The 22,855-nt window shown below is 44.9% G+C and overlaps 1 protein-coding gene across 7 annotated transcripts in view; it reads left to right on the forward strand.

Annotated features, from left to right (window-relative positions):
* The window catches only part of BLTP1 (bridge-like lipid transfer protein family member 1), a 245,235-nt gene that overhangs the window by 44,307 nt on the left and 178,073 nt on the right, over positions 1 to 22,855 (forward strand). For 6 of the 7 annotated variants that reach the window (XM_090036587.1, XM_090036588.1, XM_090036592.1 and 3 more), the window contains exons 6-8: positions 1,809 to 1,995; positions 10,051 to 10,132; positions 10,810 to 11,003. In XM_090036587.1, the coding sequence (XP_089892713.1) occupies positions 1,809 to 1,995; positions 10,051 to 10,132; positions 10,810 to 11,003 (463 nt within the window). Of the gene's footprint in view, positions 1 to 1,808; positions 1,996 to 10,050; positions 10,133 to 10,809; positions 11,004 to 22,855 lie in introns of those variants that run through there. The other variant, XM_090036593.1, reaches the window with a different exon arrangement.

The raw sequence follows: 22,855 nt of genomic DNA on the forward strand, positions 1-22,855 counted from the left end.
TGTCAGGATGTTGACTGATCTTGTGTATACTGGTGAATTGAAGTGAGATCACAAATATATTTTCTGTAAGCTGCCAAATGGTGATAACTTTAGGTTACTACTGAACCACATCTAAATCAAAAGTTTGAGTAAGGCTCTAAATATCTTGTGCTAATGAAGTAATCACTTGCAATAGCAATTTGAATTAATGCTATACTATTTAGTTCACTTTTATTGCCAGTTCAGATTTGATTCTATGATGTGCTATAAGCATCACTATTTTAATACACTGCGTTCTTATTTTAACATGAATCCCAAATCTTGAAAATTGGCATATTATGTCATCATTTAAGTATTTTAGGATTTAAATCAACCCCAGCAGGGTGGTAGGAGCATGGAGCTTGGGTGGGCAGGGTGTGAGTGTATGGGGTGAGGGAGAGTGGGCGTGTGTGGAGATCCCCTGACCCCATGGCAGCAGCAGTAGCGAGGGCAGGTCCTTGGGGCGCTCGTGGCTCAGGTGGGTGCTGCCACCTGGCGACGCATGGCTCCAGCTAATTCTGGGAACTGTATGTGGCGACGAAGAGTGGAGTCAGGCCAGCCTGTGTCTCTTATTCAGGGCTCGGAGCAGCTCCTGGGATTTGTGCACAACTGGGAGGAAGCCCTGTGTAATGGAGCCAATGGCCTGGCCCAGCTCCCTGTCACCATTTGCAGCTCCTGGGACTCTGTCAGAAGTGTTAAGGAGCTTCCTGCTTCCTGGTGGAGTCCCAGGAGCTGCACACACAATTTAGGATAATAATTTTTCTTAAATAACTTTAAAATACATTATATCAGATGTTTGACTTCTGGTATATGATTTGGATTTTTTATTTCCAAGATGGCAACCCTCTTCCCTGCCCCCCCCCCCCCCGAGTACTTCTTGGGCGTAAGGGGAGGGGCTTCTAGTCCCAAGATGCTGACCAGGGGTCATGCACCTGTAAAAGAGCAGGGCTGCTATTGCAGTGCTCTACAGCTCACCAAAACCCACTAAATGGCCCTCCAGCTAAAAGAATTGCCCATCCCTGCTCTTGGAAATCTCTACTGTTGTAGTTTGCTAGAAACACAATTGTTTTTGCATATTTGGCAACCTAATGCAAAAATACTTGTTATGTTCTCTGGATCTTTCTCTTATTTTTCATTCTTTAGGATTTGTTCTTAAAAACCAGTCTTTGAAATACAGAGTTCGGTCTCCAAAATGAGTGGACATTTGAATAACCTGTTTTAATGATAATGAGGAACTACTGGAATTAGGGTGACCAGTCATCCTTAATTGGGTGGGACAGTCCCAAAATGTGAACATTGTGTCCCAGTCCTTGATGGAATGACTCCAGGACAGCATTTGTTCTGGATTTCCCTTGACCCAGTCAAACCATAGCAACTCTCATCTCAGTTATCATGTTCGGGGATCTGGGGGGTGTTTTTCGCTTCAGAAAAATATGGATTTTCTCCTTTTAAGGAGAAAAACATGGGAAACTGGCCTGGTCTGAGAGTGGGATGGAACCACGGGTGGCTTGTCCATGAAGGGGGGCTCAGGCTCCTTGCTGTTGTGTGCACTCCTGGGGAGGAGGCCCCCCCCCCCCCAGGTTTGTGTGCGGGATTGGGGGTGGGCTGCCCACTGCAGGCTTAGGGCTTCTTGTCATGCTGCTTTCCTACTGGGGCTTCCATGGCAGGACCCGGTATAGGAGGGCAAAGCAGGCTGTGGAGGCTTGGTGTCCAGCTTTTGCTTTTTGAGAAGGTGGTCACCATAATTGAATAGAATTGTAGAATAATCTGTATTTTCTGCTGCACTTCAGATCCAAAGTCAGAAACAAGACTATACATCATGGTGAATGATTTTGAATTTCATGTCTACAACCGCTCTGAGCTTTATGGACAGCTTCAAGATTTATTTGGTCTGGATCCGACAATAATTCCACCAAAGAGAGAGGATGAAAAAGCACAAGTAAATGGGAGACAAAGAACACATGCCAATCTTGAAAGGTAAAATATTATAACTTTATTTCAGTATTTGTCTTTATCAAAAACACTGCCCTAACCTATCAGTCCAGGTTCAGTTTTCAGCACCATTAATAGTCTTTGCTGGAAGGTAGTGCAAATAGGAAAGTAATTGGTTAAGTACATTTTAAACAGTTTTTCTTCCTGTGTTGATTAGAGACTTGCTGTAAAATATGCTTAGAATAATGGGACAAAATACGGTAATGGATGAAATTTATGAAAGGGATTAATTATAGGAATGATAGGGACACCAAATAATAGAGAAGTAACCAGAAAGCAGTATCTCGAGGAAGAACATATATAAACAGCAGCTGAAGTTTCAGGACCAGTTCTGTATTGGCAGAATCTTAGATTTCATAGATTTCATAGACATTAGGGCTGGAAGGGACCTCGGGAGATCGAGTCCAGCCCCCTGCCCAGAGGGCAGGAAGTCAGCTGGGGTCATAGGATCCCAGCAAGATAAGCATCCAATTTACTCTTGAAGGTGTTCAATGTAGGCGCTTGAACCACCTCCGCTGGCAGACTGTTCCAGACCTTGGGGGCTCGGACAGTAAAGAAATTCTTCCTTATGTCCAGCCTGAGACGGTCTTGCAGGAGTTTTGTGACCGTTCGACCTCGTCATCCCATGGGGCGCTCTGGTGAACAGACGTTCCCCCAGATCCCGGGGGTCACCCCTGATAAACTTATAGGTGGCCATCAGATCACCCCTGAGCCTGCGCTTTTCCAGGCTAAAGAGTCCCATGGCTCTCAGCCTGTCATCGTAAGATCTGTTTTCCTGACCTCTGATCATGCGCGTGGCTCTCCTCTGGACTCTCTCAAGCTTCTCCACATCCTTTTTGAATTGTGGAGCCCAAAACTGGACGCAGTACTCCAGCTGCGGCCTCACTAAGGCCGAGTACAAGGGGAGAATGATGTCCCGGGATTTGCTCGAGAAGCATCTATGGATGCACGCCAGCATTTTGGTCGCTTTACTAGCCGCAGCATCGCATTGGAGGCTCATGTTCATCTGGTGGTCAATGATGACCCCCAAGTCTTTTTCTTCTGTAGTGCTAACCAACGTAGCACTGCCGAGCCTATAAGGGTGCTGCAGGTTTTTCCTCCCAAGGTGGAGAACCTTGCATTTTTCGGTGTTAAACACCATCAGGTTCTCGTCTGCCCATTTGCTGAGCTTGTCCAGGTCAGCCTGGATCACCCGCCTATCTTCTGGCGTGGGTGCTTTGCCCCAAAGTTTGGTGTCATCGGCGAACTTGGCCAGTCCACTCCTGACTCCAATGTCCACATCGTTAATGAAGATGTTGAACAGTATGGGTCCCAGGACAGAGCCTTGAGGGACCCCACTGGTCACAGGGCACCACGATGAGTGACTGCCATCAATCACAACCCTCTGGCTCTGACCACGGAGCCAATTTCCCAGCCAGCGGATCGTGGTGGAGCCAAGGCCACAACTGGGCAGTTTGGCCAAGAGGTGATCATGGGATACCAGATCAAAAGCTTTTTTGAAGTCAAGGTATATGACATCAATCTCTTCTCCCTCGTCCAGGTGATAGGTCACCTGGTCATAGAAGGAAATGAGATTGGTCAAACAAGACCTACCTGCAACAAACCCATGCTGGCTGTCCCTTAGAATGTTAGCCTGGGCCAGTCCCTCAAGGATGGCCTCCTTAATAAACTTTTCTAAGATCTTCCCCAGGATAGAAGTCAGGCTAATGGGCCTGTAGTTAGCCGGATCCACTCTCCTCCCTTTCTTGAAGATCGGCACCACATTGACCTTCTTCCAGTCTTTGGGCACTACACCAGAGCACCAGGAGTTTTCAAAGATCCGTGCCAGGGGCTGGGCTATGACGCTCGCCAGCTCCTTGAGTACCCTGGGGTGCAGGTTGTCAGGGCCAGCTGACTTGAAGGTATCCAGCTTCTCACGGTGTTCCTTCACGAGGTCAGCATTGATGGAGGGTAGGGGATCCCCCCTCACCCAGATTTCCCTGTCCCATAGCAGGCATGGGCATCCCGTGTGACTGATGAAAGACTGATGCAAAGTACCTATTTAATAGGTTGGCTGTTTCCTGGGCTTCAGTTGTCAGTTGCCCCATCTGGTTTAGCAGGGGTCCAACATTGCCCTTGCTTTTCCTCCGGCTCCCCACATATCTGAAAAAGGACTTTTTGTTGTCCTTGATGCCTGAAGCTAGTTGGAGTTCAGTTGCAGCCTTGGCTTTCCTGGTTTGCTCCCTGCAGGACCGGACCAGCGCAGAGTAATCCTCCTTGGAGGTGAATCCTGTCCTCCATCCTTTGTAGGCTTTCCTTTTTAGCCACAGTAGGTCCGCTAGGTCTCTGGAGAGCCAGGGGGGCTGCTGTGCCTTCTTGCTGCCTCTGGTGTTCCAGAGCTTCAAAATCCTTCTAATTTCCTGGGTTTCTTTTGGGGGGGGGGGGGGAAGCTTTGCTTTCCTATTCGTTTGTTTATTTTGTCATATTAAAAATAATTGGATTGGGGAGAGTCCTCCTGTATACCCTGTGTACAATGGTATGAGCTACTTTATGGAGAACCACTGCTAGGGAACTTCCATGCCTTGCCACAGGGACTTGAAATTTGCTAGAGTGTAGCCCAGGGGCAGGCAAAATATGGCTTGGGCTGGATGCGGCCCACCATGCCATTCTATCTGCTCCACAGGGCCCCTCCAAAAAACAATTATTACCGGCCAGTGGCTGCCCCACTGAAAGCCATAGGGAGGCATGGGCTTTCAGAGGTCATGCGCCATTCGACTGGGTGGGCTCTGTACCTTCACCTCTGTGGAGCTCCCAGCACTCCAGCTGGGGGCACTGAGTGCAACGGTGGTTTTCTGGACAGCTGGTGAGTGGGGAGGGAAGCTCCTGCCTGCAGTGCCAGGAGTCGCACATGGTGGCAGGGAGCTTGCCTGGCCTGATGGCACACGTGTGTGGATGGGTGGGCGTGGGGAGTGCAGGGGGGGTTTGTGTGTGGGGGGCTGCCCCTTTCTCCATGGTGCACAGCTTGCACTGCTGGCAGCAGCAGTAGCAGGCAGCAGGCCCTTGGGGTGTTCATGGCTTGCAGCAGGCAGAGCCTCCCCTTCTCTTCCCCCCTGCCCCCCCAGCTGGCATGTGCCTTTGAACCCAGACCAGGCTGGCTCCATGCCACCCCGTGTGGTTCCCGGCACCACAGGCGGGAGCTGCATGCTGTTGGGTTGGGCCGGGCCAGGCCAGGCTAGCTCCGTGCCTCTGTGTGGGGCTCCCAGCATTCCAGTGAGCCAGCCTGACCCAGTGGCACGTGTTCCTGCCTGTAAGTGTCGGGAGCCCACATGGCAGCATGGAGCCCGCCCGGCCTGATAGTGTACAGACCAGAAACCATGGGGAGTCATGTGCCATTGGCCTGGCAGGTTCTTTGCCATCATGTGTGGCTTCTTACTTGGGTGCTGGAAGCCCCACATGGAAGCATGGAGCCAGCCCAGCCTGCTTGCGCACAGCTCTTGTCTGTAGTGCCACGACCCCCACATGCTGGCACCAAGCCAGACTGGTCTAGTTGCAGATTGGTCTAGTTTGAAGACATTTGCCAGCAGGCTGGGTCGACTGTTCCACCACTTGCAGCTCCCAGGGCTCTGCTGGAGCTGGGCATTGCTGGGGCTCTGTCTGACATAAGCCGCAAGCACCCAAGGGGGTACTGCTGCTCCCCCAGCAGTAGGGTCTGTGTGCCGTGGAAGGGCTGGGAGTGGGCATGTGGAAGGGGCTCCCACACTCTCACAAACCCCACATCCCGCATACACTGCCTGCAAACTCCACACACGCTGACACCCACACCCCTCCACAGGCCCTAAGCTCCCCTCACACCCCTACACCCCCCACAAACCTCCCACACAATATGTAAGAGTAAGACTTTTTTTTAGCTATTATGCGATTGCCTCTATATACACTATGCAAATGCATGTAATTTGGGACAAATTTTTTTTAAATAAAATTAAAATGTTGTATTATATATGTGTGTGTGTATATATATGTGTATATATGTTTTTTTTAGTATACTATTTGTTTTTTTTCTGGTTCCTCCAGCTAAAATAATTGTCCACCCTTGGAGTAGCCTCTGTGTGAAGAATGTGCTTTTTGCTGCTGTCCAGAAAATTGGCCTGAAATCAGCGAGATTATATGCTTTTGAAAAAGATGCGAACTTTTTTTTTTTTTTTTTGTATGTTTACTTGAGACCTGATAGACCAGGGGTGGGCAATTATTTTGGGCAGAGGGCCGCTTACTGAATTTTGGCAAGCCATTGAGGGCCGCATGACTGGCAGCCAGGGGCAGACAGGTATTAATTTTCTAAATTTTTGAGGGGTCCCACAGGCCAGATAGAATGGCCTGATAGGCCACATCTGGCCCGTGGGCCACATTTTGCCCACCCCTGTGATTAGACCTTCACAGACTCTTCACTAAATATGCCCTTAGATACAGCTTTTAGACTAGACAGGACTGCACAAGTAGTATCCTCACAGAGTGATTGTTCATGCTGTAGCTCGAGTCAGAGGAGCTGCAACTTCATTTTTCTCTTTTTAATATTTTGCTTTGGATCATGATGGTTCCAGGCAGCAAAAAATAGAACAGCGACTCTCCCTCTTCCTGTGTTGGCACTGAGGCAGCACAGAAGTAGCTTAGCGTGGGAAGAGATGAGGCACAATGGAGGCCAAGGGAAAAGAGGGAATTAAGTCTTGTTGAAATGGAACTGGCAGTGGGTTGTGGAGAAGGACTCTGATTAGGAATGTAGGCAGTTTGGGATTAGGACTCGTTAACACTGATGGTGAACCTAGGGTCGATTGGCCAAGGAGGCCCTGATCTGGTGATGGAAACACGAGCAATGGCATATTTGGAGCAAGTTTTTCTGGAGGGAAAGGTGGAGATTTGAAGAAGGAACTGATGTAATTATGTTACTGTCTTCTATTTTTGTGACCTCCCTACTTCATTCACTCTGCATCTTCTGCAGCAAATGAAGAATAGGTCCTACCAATCCACAAATCAAAACTTTTCAGTGAAGTTGCCTATAGAAATCCTGTTTCATTAGTCATACAGGTGGGAAGATGTCTTACATCTTGCTTTAGCAAGTTGGATAGACAGGAATACTATCTGCCTTACACAATGAAAACTTCATTTTTCACAGGTGCTGTTGATCTTGTATTCTTGCACCTGTGAAGTGCAGAAGTTAGCAAATATCTGGTAGATTATAATGACCCTGGAAATCATTTTCTGTGTTGTCCCTGGTGTACTTAGTGTCCAATTAATTTATGGTCTCATGTTCATCTTATTAAAGGTGTTGGGTTGATGTCCTCTGAGCACACAGTAACTGAGGTCAGACAGTGAATGATTTTTCTGTGAAAAATGTTCCCCTGAGTCCTAATGTCTCTGCCCTTCATCTATTTTTTTCAGTGATCAGTCATTTATGTGCATCTTTTTTTGGTTTCATCCACAAAATTGTCATGATTGGTGTACAGGAATGGCAACTGAATGGGGTACACTATCATCAGAAGGTAGAGCTGGAAGGGACTTCATAAGGTCATTTAGTCCAGCCCTCTGCTTAAGGCAGGATCATCCTTGACTAAACCATGAGCCAAATATTGCTCTTTTTGAAAGTTTTTCCAGGGATAGAGATTTAGCAGTTTGTCTAGTTAGCATGTTCCTATATCCTTAACCACCATCATAGAAAGGTTCTCCTAATCTAAAACCTGGTGCAGTTTGAGGCCATTGCTTCTACTCCTGTCCCCTACAGACACAGAGAATAAGTCTATCTCTATCCTCTCTATAATTGCTCTTCTCGTATTTGAAGACTCTTATCAAATCCTCCCTCAGGTAACCCTAGCTCTTTCAGCTTCTCTTCCTAAGTCTTAGTTTCCAGTCTTCAAATCATTTTTGTTGCTTTGTACTGGACTTTCTCAAACCTATACGCATCTTTCTTGGAAGTGTGGGACCCAAAACTGGATGCAGTTGTGCAGATGGAGCTTCACCAGTGCTGCATAGAAAAGAAGAATTGCTTCCCTTGACCTGCAGATGACACTCCTGTTGACACAACTCTGTATGCTGTTGGCCTTTTTGGCAACAAGAGCATGCTGTTTGCTCATATGGTCTACTGTAACCCCAAGGTCCTTCTCTGCAATTCTGCAACCTTACCAGTGATTTCTCAGTCTGTATTCATGCATGCAATTATTTTGTCCCAAATGCAGAACTTTGCACTTGGCCTTGTTGAATCTTATCTCACTGATTGCAGACCATTTTTCCATCCTATCTTATCACCCTGGATCCTAGTCTTGCCCTTTAGAGCGCCTGCAACTTCACCCAGCTTGTCACTTGCAAATTTGCTATGCATGCGTGCTCAGTCCCATCTTTCAAATCATTAATGAGGATGTTGAAAAGTACTGAACCCAGGATAGACCCCTGGGGAACTGCACTTGATACCTCCTCCTAAGTAGACATGGAACCATTGATGATTCCTTGCTGAGCACAATGATCTAACCAGTTATGTATCCACCTTGGAGTACTTTCATCTAGTCTGTAGTTTGTTAGTTTGTTTGTTTAATGAGAATATTGTGGGAGACTTTCAAAGGCTAAAGTCAAGTTATATCACATCCATTGCTGTTCTCCCATCCTCGGAGCCTGTCACCTTAATAGAAGGAAAACAGGGCGGTGAGGCATGACTTGTTAGTTCCATTCCGGCTGTTCCTGATCACCGTCTTCTGTTCCAGGTGCTTTGTAATAGATTCCTTGAAGACCTGCTCCATGATATTCACTGAAGGTCAGGCTAACTGGTCTGTAATCCCTGCATCTTCCTAAGTGCTCATCTTACAAGAAAGGGAAGATGTTTACCCTTTTCCAGTCGTCCAGGACCTCACCTGACCTCCGTGAATTCTCATTGTTGAGAAATGAGTGATTGATTGAGGTAATTGTAGAGCTATTATAATTACCTCAGTCATTCATTCTCAACACTGTAATAGCTCTACAATTACCTCAGTCAATTCCTTTAGTACCTTAGGGTGGGTTCCATCCAACCCTGCTGATTTTTAAAGCATCTTGCTTCTCTAAGTAAGCCTTAACCTGTTGTTCTTCTATGCTAGATTGTTTGTCTCCTTCCATATCTTTGCTGTTCTCTCTGGCAGCTTTACTCTATTTTTGAAGACTGAAATAAAGACAGGTATTAAATGCTTAAGCCATTTCCGATTCCAACAGTCATAAACTCTTCCAAGACCGTTTTAGGCTGGACATAAGGAAAAACTTCTTTACTGTCCAACCCCCCAAGGCCTGGGGTGGTGCAGGCACCTACTCTTTGGACTCATTCAAGAAACGTTTGGTTGCTTATCTTGCTGGGATCCTTTGACCCTAGCTGACTTCCTACCCCTGGGGCGGGGGGCTGGACTTGATGATCTTCAAGGTCCCTTCCAGCCCTACTATCTATGAAACTTATGAAGATTTTAATATTTGGCACATTTAATTTTCTGGAAAAGGCCTTGGGCCATATTGGTAAATACTTCTGCTAATTTTTTTCAAAGAAAAAAACAAAGAAATATTCAGGTCTACTCTGTGTTTTTCTTTCAGTTTGGAAAGGCTATAGCTAGTATGCTGTAGCTATCGTTACCAGGGTATTTTCTCAGGTGAATGGCCTGAACCTCTGAAGATGGCCATTAACTCTTCCTAGTCAGTTGTTTCTTTCTAAGATAGTGCTGTGCTTTGGTCATTATTGCTTAAGTTTAATAGCAGGTAGACAATTCATGTTATACTAGTATAATGAGTATAATATGAAAATTTACAGGAAAAAACAGATGTTACTTGTTAAGTTGGACTGTCCTTACAATTAACTGTGGTACTTAAACATAGATTTTAAGGGATTTTAACAGTTATTGCTGCATGTCCAGTAAAATCTACTACTGCACTTAGTAAAGAAACCATAGCAGCTTTTAATAAAATAACTGATGTTAGTTGTAAAAGATTTTAACTCTGATTTTTTTTTTTTCCCCCCTATTTTCTTTCTGTAATGTTGGATATGTATTATCATGTGTGTATTTTTTCCAGTGTTAAAGTAAAAACAGAATCTCAAGGCCCTTCCTCTTCCTGGAGATCCCTCATTCCTGTCATCAAAGTGAATGTGAGCACGGTAAGTGAAATATTCCTTTTGACTGACTAAAAAGAATTTTGAAATTTCCACAACTAAAGACTTCATTTTTATATTTGGCTTGATTTTGTATTTTCATTCTGTGCTTTTCTTTTTTTCAAGCATGAAAGTAATTGAAAATGGGCTCTGTTCTTTTTCGGCACAAGACCTGCTAACATTGGAAAAAACAAAACAGAAGACATGTTTTGAAATGCTTTTTGTTTTATTTATTTATTTTTTGAAGCAAGACCAGAAAATTAGGACTGGATGGTACATGATACTAAAGCTATTTTTTGGTCACTTTTTAAAATAAAAATATTTGGACCCTTTTTTTATTCCTCAAAGTTTAGGTTAGCTTTACTTCACAAATGTGATGCACCAGAAAATCCATTCGATTGATATGAAAATTTCCATGTTCAAAAGTTTGTTTGTAGTGTTGCATTTAATTCACCGTTAACAATTTAGCACATTGATATTTCTGCAAGAAGTCCTATTGCTGTTAGTGAGTTAGACCTGCATGTAAGGTAAAATCCTGGCCCTATTATTCAAAACAATAGAAGTTTTGCTGTGACTTAGGGCTAGGCTTCCACCTGTAGTCTTTACTTGCATAGTTTTTCATTTTTAGTTATTTCTGTGTAAGCTATGTAAGCAAAGAGTAATTTGTCTTTCTTTTAACTTAGGGTCGCTTGGCATTTGGGAATCATTATCAGCCACAAACACTCTGCATTAATTTTGATGATGCTTTCTTAACATATACCACAAAACCACCTTCAAGTCACCTTGACCAGTTTATGCACATTGTGAAGGGAAAACTAGAAAATGTCAGAGTCATGTTGGTTCCCAGTCCCAGATACGTTGGCCTTCAAAATGACGAGTAAGAGATTTTATTTGTTGTAATAGATTACAAGACTTTAATTGTCTTCCATTCACCTGCCTATTGTGGTCTTTTGTTTCCTTCTATCAGGATACTTAGTTAATATATTGGCTGCTACCTACAAAGATTTTGAACTTTTGGGACCTATTCTGTTTTTCATATTAAGTTCCAAAGAATGATTCTCTTCTGTCCTGCTCAAGTCTCTGAAAAAACATTAACTTGCTACATTTGTAAGATGCCATCCTCTTAGCCATAGGGCTAAGTCACAAAGGCTGCAAACAGCTGTGGCCTTCTTGCCACCATAATTTTTATGGGAGCACAAAACCTGAGCAAACAGACATCTTTTAGCCCTTTGTCACACGAGACGTGCCTGACTTTATACGAGTGCGACCATTCATAGACCTAGTTTGCACCACCTATTTGCAGGCAATATTTATTTGCTTATGGCAGGAGAGTGGGCAGCCCTGGGCCACAGTCTTCCTGCAAGGGATTCCTGTAGGGCATGGCATCCAGTTTGCAGGGTGTGACTGTTGTCCTATAGAATTATACTTCTGAAGCCCTGGGAGTAGTATGGGCCTGTGAACAGGAGGAGGATACATCCATCTTTTGCATTAATTGTTTTTCAGGCACTTGAGGTGGCTAGAATAAGATCACACTAAAGTGTCTAATAGATGTAATAGAATCTTGCCTTAGACTTTTAATACCATATTATTTAGGTAGAAAAATGCAAGGGTTCATGTTGCCTTCCTGTGAGCTTTAAAGCCTCTCTGTGCACTCTGTGCTATGTTTACAATCTCCTATAGGGTTTTTATTTTCATTTGTTCAAGTTCAGTTACAGACTACTTGCTGCTGAAGCCTGGATCTGCAACTGTTTATTTTGGGACAAACTCAACTTGATGCTAACTGCATATTATAGTTATAAATGTGAAAAACAGTAAAAACCATGATGTTGTACAACTTCTTAAATAAGGTGGGCATAGTAGGGATTAAATCCCTTGATTATGATCCCAAAAAATGTTGTTGATTTGTCAATTCTGAATTTAACTAACTGTTGAAGTTTTATTTCAAGCTCTGCTTATTGCCAGAGTTTATCTGATTTTATTACTAAACTTCCTTAAAGTGATAGCTGTAATATAACTCATTTAAGGTGAGAACTCTGGTCTCCAGGTTTATGTCATAGTACTCTGTTTACTTGAAAATAAGACTAAGTTTATCCCCAATCAGCATGGGGCAGGGAAAACCTCGTCCTCTTGTATTTGCATACAGGGAAACCTCATTAAATACATTGTCTATCATTAAACTGCTGCCAGAAGCATTGTGTGCTCAGTAATGGAAACCAGCTATGAAACTGATTAAATGAGGCCAACCCTAAGCATGGTTATAAAACACACGGCCCATATGCGGCAAATTTTTCATGTGCCAAGCCAAATCGGCCAAATTAAGTCCAAGGCTCTACAACCAGCAAACATCTTCTACCCCCATAAGGGGCTTCAGATCTTTCTGTGTCTTTGGCAGGCATCCTATGTGTAGGCCCAAGCCTGGAGGCTTCGGGTTCAGATGCCCCCAAGTTGTGCTTGCCCTTCTCCATAAGGCCACAGGAGGAAGCTAGGGAGGAGCCTCCCATTTCCATAAAGTGGACTTAAAGTCCCAACACCTTGACTAAATCACACCAGAAGAGCAGTTATCCCCTGGGCGCTTAAGGAAAACTGCCTTCATGGACCCAGCTACATGGTGTTTCCCTTACCACAAGAATAGGTTAGTGCAGCCCATCTAAATAAGATATATGGTAGTGCCCATTTCTCTCAGTCACCCTCAGTGCAGACTCTTTTTCAAGTCATGGTCAGCTACTACGCTGAATATAACTAGACTTCCTCTTCAGTTCCACAGCTGAGCAGTGCCTTTCTTTCCCATGTCCAGTGATTCCTGTTGCCTCACTAGGTTTAAATGTCTGGCAAACACTACCAAACGGGGCCCCAAACTATTCACTCAGTATCCTTCTCTCTCTCTCCCTGTGTCATTATATGATTAGTATGCCCTGCCTTCATAAGGTGGAGTTGGCTCAGGTTGCTGTGAACCATGTCTGCATATACATTTTTGGAGGAATCCAGGACTTGTGACAGGAAGACCCACTTCCAGTTATGAACTGGGGGCTAATTAGCAGTTTATTTGGGGGGAGGGGTATTTGGAGTAAGCATACAAACTAAGCAGTGCTGAGCTGTGGGGTCAATATGGCTTGAAACACTGTTCATTCTGGTGGGGTCCAGCCCAGTGAACTATATGGTAAATTATGAGCCTTTTGGCTTTGAATTAATATCCAGTGTGCTTTGTATTATGTGTAAGTAGGTGCCAAAGTGCAGCTTATGGTTATGGAGGACTTCTGTTAAAACTTGCAGCAGTTTCAAAAAAACATAATGCATCAATTTCAGATAAACTAAATTACTACAAGCATATTTATTTCAAATTTTAGTGTTTTCAAATTTGCCCCTCACATGTGTTCAAGGAGAGCAGGGCCTGACAGTAAGGAGTAGGGAAGGAAGGGGCTGCAGGGGAGGAAAGTTGTGTGGGGGGGAGGGGAGGCAGAGGGCAAGGGGAGCACCTGACCCTTCCCCTGCCACTATTACCCCTGTTTTAATAGTGGGAGTTGGACAAATTTAAGGTAAACTGCCAATAATTTGATTCTATACCAGGAAATTATAACACATTTATAAAGTTTCTGTGTATAGAAGCTTATTATTGGGGGTGGGGTGGAGGGTCATCTTGCTGTTCAGGACTATCTTATATTCGAGTAAATACAGTAAATTCAAGTACAGTGGAAAGTCATGTGTATAATGCAGATTGGTTGTCTTTGAACAAGATATGCAAAAGTACACTAAGAGACCGTGTAATGCTACTGTAAAAATTCTGAGCGTAGCTAATAGATGAAATGGAGGAAATGCAACCCATGTAGGCTTTTAGATACCAGGACAAAGACCCATAATATGAGCACTTGTTTGAGATGAATGTAACATACACACCTGTTTTTGTTAGAATTTTGGCCCTATATACCATGACCCAGGGATCCTGGTTTTCTCAGATTTAAAAAAAAAAAAAAAAAAATCCAAAATTCTCTGATTTAAAAAAAAAACAACCCCAAATGCACATTCTTCCATGATTAAAATGAAACATGTATTCATTTAGGTGTGCATAGATATATCCTAATATAATAGGTATTGAGACACTGGTAGGCTTCTAAATTGCTTTAAAATTGTAAATATATCAATAAAATATTGTGTTCAACTGAAATCAGAATTCTTGATAGAGGTGATAGCTTTTATTAGACAAACTAGATTTTTGCAAAAAAAAAAAAATTCTTTATTTGCAGGCTTTTGGGCACATTTGTCCTTCTTCAGGCATAGGAGAATGCAAAGACGGTAAAATTTTTACTAGGTGGAAATAAACTCATATTTCACAGGAGAGCTGAAGGTGTGGTGTAAGATCTGGTTGGAAAAGTTCATTTTGTGCATATTTAGCCCCAGAGAAAAGTTGGACCAATCTATTTACTTTGAAGTTGTCTGATGGCAAGCATGATGTTGAATTATGTTTCCTTCTGGTTATGATGTTTCATATGTCCAACTGATACCTCTGTGTGTATCTATCTATTCCAAAGCCTACAATGCCAGTCCAGCCAGGCTGCAGCCCTGTGTCCCATTGTGAGTGCAGAAATCTAGGGGGGCACAAGTCTCCCATGTCCTGTCCAGCCTGCCCCCCCAACACTGCCTCTGGTGCCTGACCCCTTCCCAGAAGTGCATACAGTGCTGGGGAGTGCCCCACCCACCATCAGCTGCCCATGGCTCTCTTCTGCTCCCTGGCCAGGACCCCTGGCTGTGCATTCCTGCCCTGGGCACTGTGCATTGCCCTGACTGGGCATCACTCCCAGCCCTAGCCACCACCCTTGCCCCACTCCCTCCCTTGCCATGCAGGCTCAGCATAAGCTGCTGTCTCAATCTCCCTGCCACACCTTCACTCTCTACGTGTCACCTGCAGACTCCTCGTCTGTCTACGCCTCTCCCCCACCACTGCAGGCGCCCAGAGCCTGTGCCCAGGCTGCCCTTGGCCCTCTGCACTGCCCTGCATTTGTGTGGGCTAAGTCTCATTAGCCCTGGCCTTCCGCCGCCTATGCTCATGATCCTTAATTGTGGTATGGGGCGAGTTTCGCAGTTTCCACATAGTCCGTGAAATTGTGATTTTTTTTTTCCTCAGGGCCCTAGTTATAAGTGATTCGTTAGGCATACACCACCCAGCCAGTAATTTCTGGTGGATGATTCATTATAGGATGTGCCTTGTTGAAGCAAACTTAAGACCTTTTTTTAACACATTCTTCAGAGTTAGTTTTGTCTTTTATTTTTAGCTTTTGTTGGTGTCATGAAGGGGATAGGATTTTGTATAAATACTTAGTTAAAAAAAAAAAAAAAAACCCAACAAAAAACCCCTTTCCTGCTATACTGAGATGAGAACTGTTGATGGTGCGGACTGATGTGAGGGGTTTTCCTTCCCCTCTTTTCTGCTCTGCACTTCAGGCCATTCAAAGCTGGAGAACTATGTTCCTGATGAGTTCCTTCCCAATTTTTATGCTGCTTTTTGATGTTTATATTTTTTACCATTCTGGCACAAATTGCTTATTGATCAAGAGTGTTCTGGAACGCTAATTGCATGGTAGATCCTCTTACGTTTTGAGCAAAGTGTATATTGTGGTTGAGTAAAGATTCCCGAAATAGTCTTAATTTCTGTGTTTTCAAAAACTTTGGCACTTTCAAAGTGTAGTTTTAGCTTTCTGAAGTTTCTCTTTTCCTTGCTTTGTCTAGGGGTAAATGAACTTAGTTGATGTTCACCATTTGTGAATGTGATTTTGGTCAGCCCCAAAAAATTGTCATAAATTTGGTTTGAATTTTTTGAATACTTTTGGTTAACCCCCCCCCCCCCCCCCCCCCCCCCCCCCCCCCCCCCCCCAAACAAACAAACAAACCCCATACTCTCTTTGGTTATGTTTCCACAACCAGTGAAGAAAAGGTGGGCAATCTTTCCTGTGGGCAAGATGCTCTTCAGGGATGTGGCAGTTGTGGACTTAGGCAGAGGAGGGAACTAATCTGGGTCTCTTGTATCCTAATGGAGTGGCCCTGTCTATTTGGCTGTTGAGCAAAAGGAAGGGGGGAACACTACTGTTGTCATAACCTACCCCATTTTCTTTGTGTTTTGTGAATAGTATCTAGGTCCCAGACTCTATTTGTTCCTATTAATTATGGTTTTGTCTTTTGGGTTTTGTTGTTTTTGTTTGTTTTTAGCACCCAAAATGGTACAGAGTGTTTTGAGAGTAACACAATGCTTCTATATTCAGCCTGAGACAGTGGAAAAGCAAACATCTTTCTGTTAGATAAAATCTAATATTTTTCGTTTGACTGCCAGATTGAAGAATCAATTATTCATCTTGCCCTACTTCTGCTTGTCTTTTAAAAAGATGACAAGTAAAAAAAAACTTTAAGGACATCTTTCATATGTTTTAATCTATTTGCAGAATGTTTAATATATTTATTTATAAAACATTTTCTTGTGTGAATATGTGCACGCTCACCCTTACTGCTTTTAAGGATGTGGGAGGGCTGAAGCAATTTCTGCTAGGGAAAATAAAGAATAACTGATTTCACCATCTGAATAAAACCAATAAAGCAACATTCCCAGCCAGTTATTGAAATAAAAACAAGGTTATTTCCAAACAGGAATAACTTGATCACGTTAATAACTTGTTGCCCTGCTTCCACTAAAGATATCCCTTTATTTCCATATCTCCTGGTTAGAAAGTGAGCGGCGAGAATGCATCCAAGGTCATGGTAGGTCTTGTGCATAGTAATCCAGTTTCCTTGAAAACTGGAGATGCTCTTATCTTTGGGGCCTGCCCCATGCCCTTTTTGGACTTTGATAACGTTAAGTAGTTTAGCAAAGCTTTGTAATCTTTAATAGATCTGCATGTTTAAAAGTAGTTAATAGAGGAGCTGGTGAAAATGAAACTGGCAAGTTAGTTAATAATGTACATCATGGTTATTTAACTGACAGCTTATAGGCTGCATGTGGCCAGTGAGTGGTGAAATTGTTTGTTTCTCTGGGCTCCTGGCTGTCTGCTGTTCCCCCTGTTACATCTGCAATGGTAGCTGAAGTGTCTGGGGATCCCCCTGTCACCTCCAGCTTATGCTTCCTGCTCCCACCCCACTGGGCAAGGCAGTTCAGCACAGGATGGGAAGTGGAAGCTGAGGGCATGACCATGTGTGTGGTAGGGTGGGTAGGGAGCATCCAAGCTGGTGCACTGTGCAGCAGGGAGAAGGGGAGGGGGAGTGCTCACATCGGTGTGTGGTGCAGTGGACTAGAGTGCCCATGGTGCAAGGGGGTGTGGAGGAGTGTCCATGTAGGCCCCACTGTTGTGGCTTGTGGGACATGTGACCCCCAGCCACTTAAAAATTGAACATCGCTGATGTACACACATCAAGACCAGCTTCCTAGCTCTTCCAGACTGATACCTGAAGATCCTGCCTTGCCCTGCCCTTCCTCCTTGCCAAAAAAAAAAAGTTAAAAACTGAAAAACCTTGACACCTGGAGCTGACTCATATGGAGTAATAAGTTTAGTAACACCCTGAGTAGCTATTCTACAGGGAGCTTAGCTGCAACACTATGCAGACATTAAATGTTGTCACCTGAGTCAGCTGCTGTGTTTCTCCATTCTTTTTAGGGAGGCCCACCAGATTGTGGTAGGGAACTGAGGTACACAAGAGAACCTATTTAGGACGTGCAGGAGGGTGTGTGGTGGGGAAAAAGATTTACTGAAAGTAGAGAAGACAAGCAGAGGAAAGGTGAGAGCGCCTAGGAGAAGTTGAGAGGTTAAATACAGAGCTAAAAAAAAGAGCAAGTCATGAAGACTGGATACAGAGACAGTGGAGTAGATGCAGTGAAAGGCTAAAACTGAGAGAGAAGTAAAAGATATAGATGGTAAATACTATGCATTTTTTATGGCACCTCTTTCAGGTGCTCATCCCCCCCCCCCAAAGTGGGGCAGAGTAATAGCAAAATAGCTTATGTTGTAGTAGTTGGAAAGAGAAGGGTTTGGCCCCTCCATCAGTGACTGCAACTTCCCTGTGGACATCTTCCTCTTTCATGGCTTCACATGGCTTTTGTGAATTTGTCAGATAAGGAGATATTGGAGTATAATTGTCTGTAGCAGAGAAGATTTTTATGAAAACTAGCACTTCAAAATCCTTGTAACAATTTTATTTTAAATGAGATTAAATTTAGATCACATGGATAATTATTCAGTCAGGAAAGGCAAAGTTTCACTTATACTCTTCTATCTGCCCTTGTTTATGTGTGAGCGTGTTCAATAAATACCTTGCATTAGTTTTTACAATAGCACTTTTAAGTACTTTTTTTCCCTTAAATATACAAATGCAATGCTTGTAGTTCTGCTTACTTTTTGTGCAGAAAGAATAGCAATATATTTCATGTAAATATAACCTAGTAAACTGTACTTACAGAATGTAATATAGATGTAAATAGAATGCAGAGTAACAAAAAATTGCTGGTGTAAGTAGGCGACCTACTATGTAATGTAAGCATTACAGTAGTGCAGTGTATGCAGTTCTGTGACCTTCACTCTTGACTGCCCAACTCCTTACATACAGCATAGCCAATGTTAGACAAAAATGCGTGTAGCTAAATTATCTGTTGTCCTGCAGATTTTTAAAGACCTCAGGACAGGGACATGAAGAATTCTTATCCTGTCACTTTTTTGGGAAGTTTGAAAGTAAATAGATTGCCTGATCCATGGATCTCTTAAGACAGGGGTGGGCAATTATCTCAGCTGGAGGGCCACTTAATGAGTTTTTGTGAGCTGTTGAGGGCCATACACACAATCTTTCAGAAGATGTCGTTTAAAATAAATTATAGATAAAAAAAATCAAGTCGTATACTAAAAATCAAACATCTGTTATAACATACTTTAACTTTATTTCAAAAAATAGTTTTTGTCCTTATTTATGTTTTATAAGGTGATTGCATAATAGCGCAAAATAATGTCTTACCCTTGTATTTATTGTGTGTCGCTGATGGGAAGAGGGGCCAGGGGCCCATGCAGCAGAGCTTGTCTGGCTGATGTGGTGCAGATGCAGTCTGGCCCAGTGTTGTGCATGGGGCTGAGCCCCACATCTGCCACACAACACAGATCTAGCCCCAGCCAGCACATGCAACTTTCCGGTGGGGCTGCTGTCACAGCTGCCCAGATGCTGCTTGGCTTTCCCTGCCTGCAGTGGTGGCTCCTTCTACTCTGTCCCTTGCTGCGGTGCTCGTGGCAGCAGGTAACGCAGGGAAGCCCTGGGGATGCATGCTAGGCAGCAGATGCCTAGTCAGATGTGGGGGAGCTGCAGTCAAGTGGCTCCTGCCCAGTGAATGGATCTCCAGCTCCAGCTGCCTTCCACCCGCTTGGCCTGCCTGGTGCAAGGAGCAGCCACCTGTGTGTGGCCAAATGGGTCGAAGGCAGCAGTCTGCCAGAGCTGGAGCCCTGCATGCAGGGGCAGGAATCGCCTGGCTGCAGTTTCCACCTGCTTGGTTGGCATCTGCTGCTTGGCATGTATCCTCACGGTTTTCCCGTGTTACCTGCTGCCTGAGGCAGTACAGCAAGGGCAGGAGGAGGAGGAACCACTGGAGGTGCAGCGAGCTGAACAGTATCTGGGCAGCTGTAGCTGCCCTGGGAGCAGCCCTGCCAGGAAGCTGTGCACAGTGGCTGTCAGCAGGTGTGGGCTGCCCCGGGTGGAAGTGGGCGGGGCTTGGTTCCATGCGGAGCGCTGCAATGGCAGTTGCAGGCTCGATCCAATCATTGGTGGGCACCCGCCTGCGGGCCGGATCCAGCCCTCGGGCTGTATTTTTCCCACCCGTCTTAAGGGTTACTTGAAGGGTAGGTGAGAAAAATCTTGCTACAGGCCTGTGAACCTTGAACTCTACATTTCTTTGACAGTGGTCTGCACCTACTGTATATTTTAGTGTGCTGCAAAGTGAACCTCCTGCCTTTTTTGAATGCGTGCTTAAAAGATTAGCCAAAATACACATGTAAAATATAGTGAATGTATTTTTCATGTCACTTTTTAAAAAATGTTTAAATCCAGTTTTAAGGCATATGCAGAAATCTCTTTTTCATTAAGGCAACTTCCATGCCAAGCCCTATATCTGTCCAAATCATCCCAGCTGTAGGGGGCTGTTGAAGGAAACAGTTTTATGAATTGTATGTTCCTCCTTTCCCTTTCTGTCAGCTCATAAATTGTTAGACAGTTTTTGTTTTTGAACTTTTTTCTTTTCTTTTTTTCTTTTTTTTTTTTTTTTTTAAGAAAATAATCTTGAGGTGGACATTGGTTGTAGAAAATGTTTTAGCTTCAGAAGTGAAATTGGTGGAAAGTTGGAGTGACTGGAAAGTAATGCATTCTTTAAATTTGAGTTGCTACTTTTATAATGATATAAGTACCTGCTAGGTCCCTCTGGTCCTGGTTCCTTTTTTAGTTCGAGAACAATTAATACATGGAAGAATGAAATGTAGGACAAGGTGAGCGCTCTTTTACTAAAGGAGGTGAACATTATAAGTAGGGCTTTGACAGTCGATTGTGGAATAAGGTGAGGTTAGCCATCTCAGTTTGAAACAGATGCTTCAATATGTTGATTTAAATCAACTGTGAAGTTACTTGACTTAGCAATATTTTTCCTCAGCCACTGTAGTAAAACTTGGATTCTTCACAGGGCTAAGTTCCTTACTGCTCAGCAAAGATGAGGGTTTGAGAACTAGCTGGTCATGTATACAGTCATGGCAAACAGCTGTGCAAAACTGCTGAGATGCTCCTGTTCCAAATCAGTATTTCCTTCTATACCTTTTACTTCGCTCAGTTTTAGCTTTTTACTGCATCTTCTCCCCTGTGGATGCATCTACCCATGAAATATTAATGCAATGCAATAACCTCCAGAGCAATTTGACCCTAAGGAAACTGCTTACAGGCGCAGCACCTACATGTGCACCTAGAACAGCAGCACTTTGAACTGGGGTGGAGCAGCTCCAGGCGGGCAGGGGGGGTCAGCCGCAAACTCCGGGTGGCGGCATTGAGCAGAAGATGGGCTAGCTGGGGCATGAGGGTGTTAGTATGGAGCTGTGTGGCTCATTGGCAGGCTGCCTCCACATGTTAGCTCCCTTGTGCCCTAGCCAGCCCCTGTTACTGTCTACACGTGTGTTTCAGTGCAATTACTTACTGTGCTGTAAGATAGTACGGTCCTCCGACAATACTGTCTTATGGCAAAGTGAGTTAATTAACTCTGCCCTAATACTGACGCACATGTATACTGTGGTAGCCTGGGCAGCCCATGTGGTATTCTAGGGAGGTGCTACAGCTTAGTTCTGATGGCCCATCTAAATTATTCCACCACTGCCTCCAACCCCTAAAGCAGTCCAGGAGAAGGAAGGCACAAGCAGCCTAAAGGTAACATAGACTTCTTTTCCCTCTGGCCTGAGTTTTGTGATGTCTTTTACAAAGAGCAAAATTGTGCTGTTCCCTTTATTTCTGTTGCAGATTTCCTGTGACATTAAACAAGTTGATAAACTTTCCTCTGAGTTTCCTATCTACATGTTTCCATCGATTTATGCAGTGCATGCATTCCTGGAGAATTTAATTTTCATAAAGCAAACCCATTTTATAATATAACAAATAGAGAGAGGTTCCCACAGTGGGGAGGGAGGGAGTGAGGCTGGGGCTAGGGAAGGAGCAGGGGGAGGGGTACTGTTCCTGGGGATGCTGCAAGAAGCAAAGCAGAGGGAACTGTCAGTGAGTTGGGGTGGGGGGGTCCTCTTGCTACTTCACGCCCCCCAGGAGGGTTGTTGGCTGGGGAGCTGTACTGGACTCTTCCTAGGGGGCGCGTACCCCCAGATCTGTGCATGGGACAACAGCAGGCTGCCGCTGCTGGCTGGGGCCAGTGGTGGCACTGCACTCTTCCTGGCACTCAGTGCAGGCCACACCAGGTGCCAGGAACAGCCTCTTGCTGCTGCCAGCCCCAGCCAGCAGTGGCAGCCTGCTGTTATCCCGTGCTCAGATCTGGAGGTATGCGTCCCCCAGGAAGAGCCCCCAGCCTGCAGTCCTCCCAGGGGGTGCAGAGCAGCAAGAGGTGCTTCCCTCCACCCCCTGCACCCACTGACAGATCCCTCTGCTTTGCTTCCTGCAGCAGCCCCAGGAGTGGCTGGCACCAGGTGCCTACAGCCACTGGGCTGCATTGTGCTCCTCCTCTCCCCCTGCACCTGGAATCTACCTGTTCCCATTCATTCCAGCTCATGGGTTGCGCCGTGCCATGGTGCAGGCAGCTAGTGTCGTTCACTCCCAGCGGCTGCTGCCGCAGGGGCTGGGGTGAGTGCTGCACCCTGTGCCACCCAAGGCTTCGCTTGTCCACACTCACCCGAGCGGCTGCTGCAGCAGACCCAGGAGCAGCCAACACCAGCTGCCTGTACCATGGCATGGCACAGCCCAGGAGCTGGGGTGAGTGGGAATAGGCAGAGCCCAGGCACAGGGGGACATGGTGCACCCCAGCAGCTGCAGGCAGCTGGCGCTGGCTGTTCCCAGGGCTGCTGCAGCAGGGGCTGGGGTGAGTGGGACCCTGGCCCCACGACCCTTTCCCTTCCCCCATGGACTGACTTGCTGGGGGGGGGGGGTGCCAATTGTATAAGAGCGAATTTATCTTTCATAAAATGAATCGTGGGTTTAAAAATGGTTATTGCATAATAGGGAATCTGCATATACAGAATGCATATAAATAAAGGGCAA

Source organism: Crocodylus siamensis, chromosome 2, assembly GCF_052110815.1.
Source record: "Crocodylus siamensis isolate JL-2025a chromosome 2, ASM5211081v1, whole genome shotgun sequence".
NCBI lineage: Eukaryota > Metazoa > Chordata > Crocodylia > Crocodylidae > Crocodylus > Crocodylus siamensis.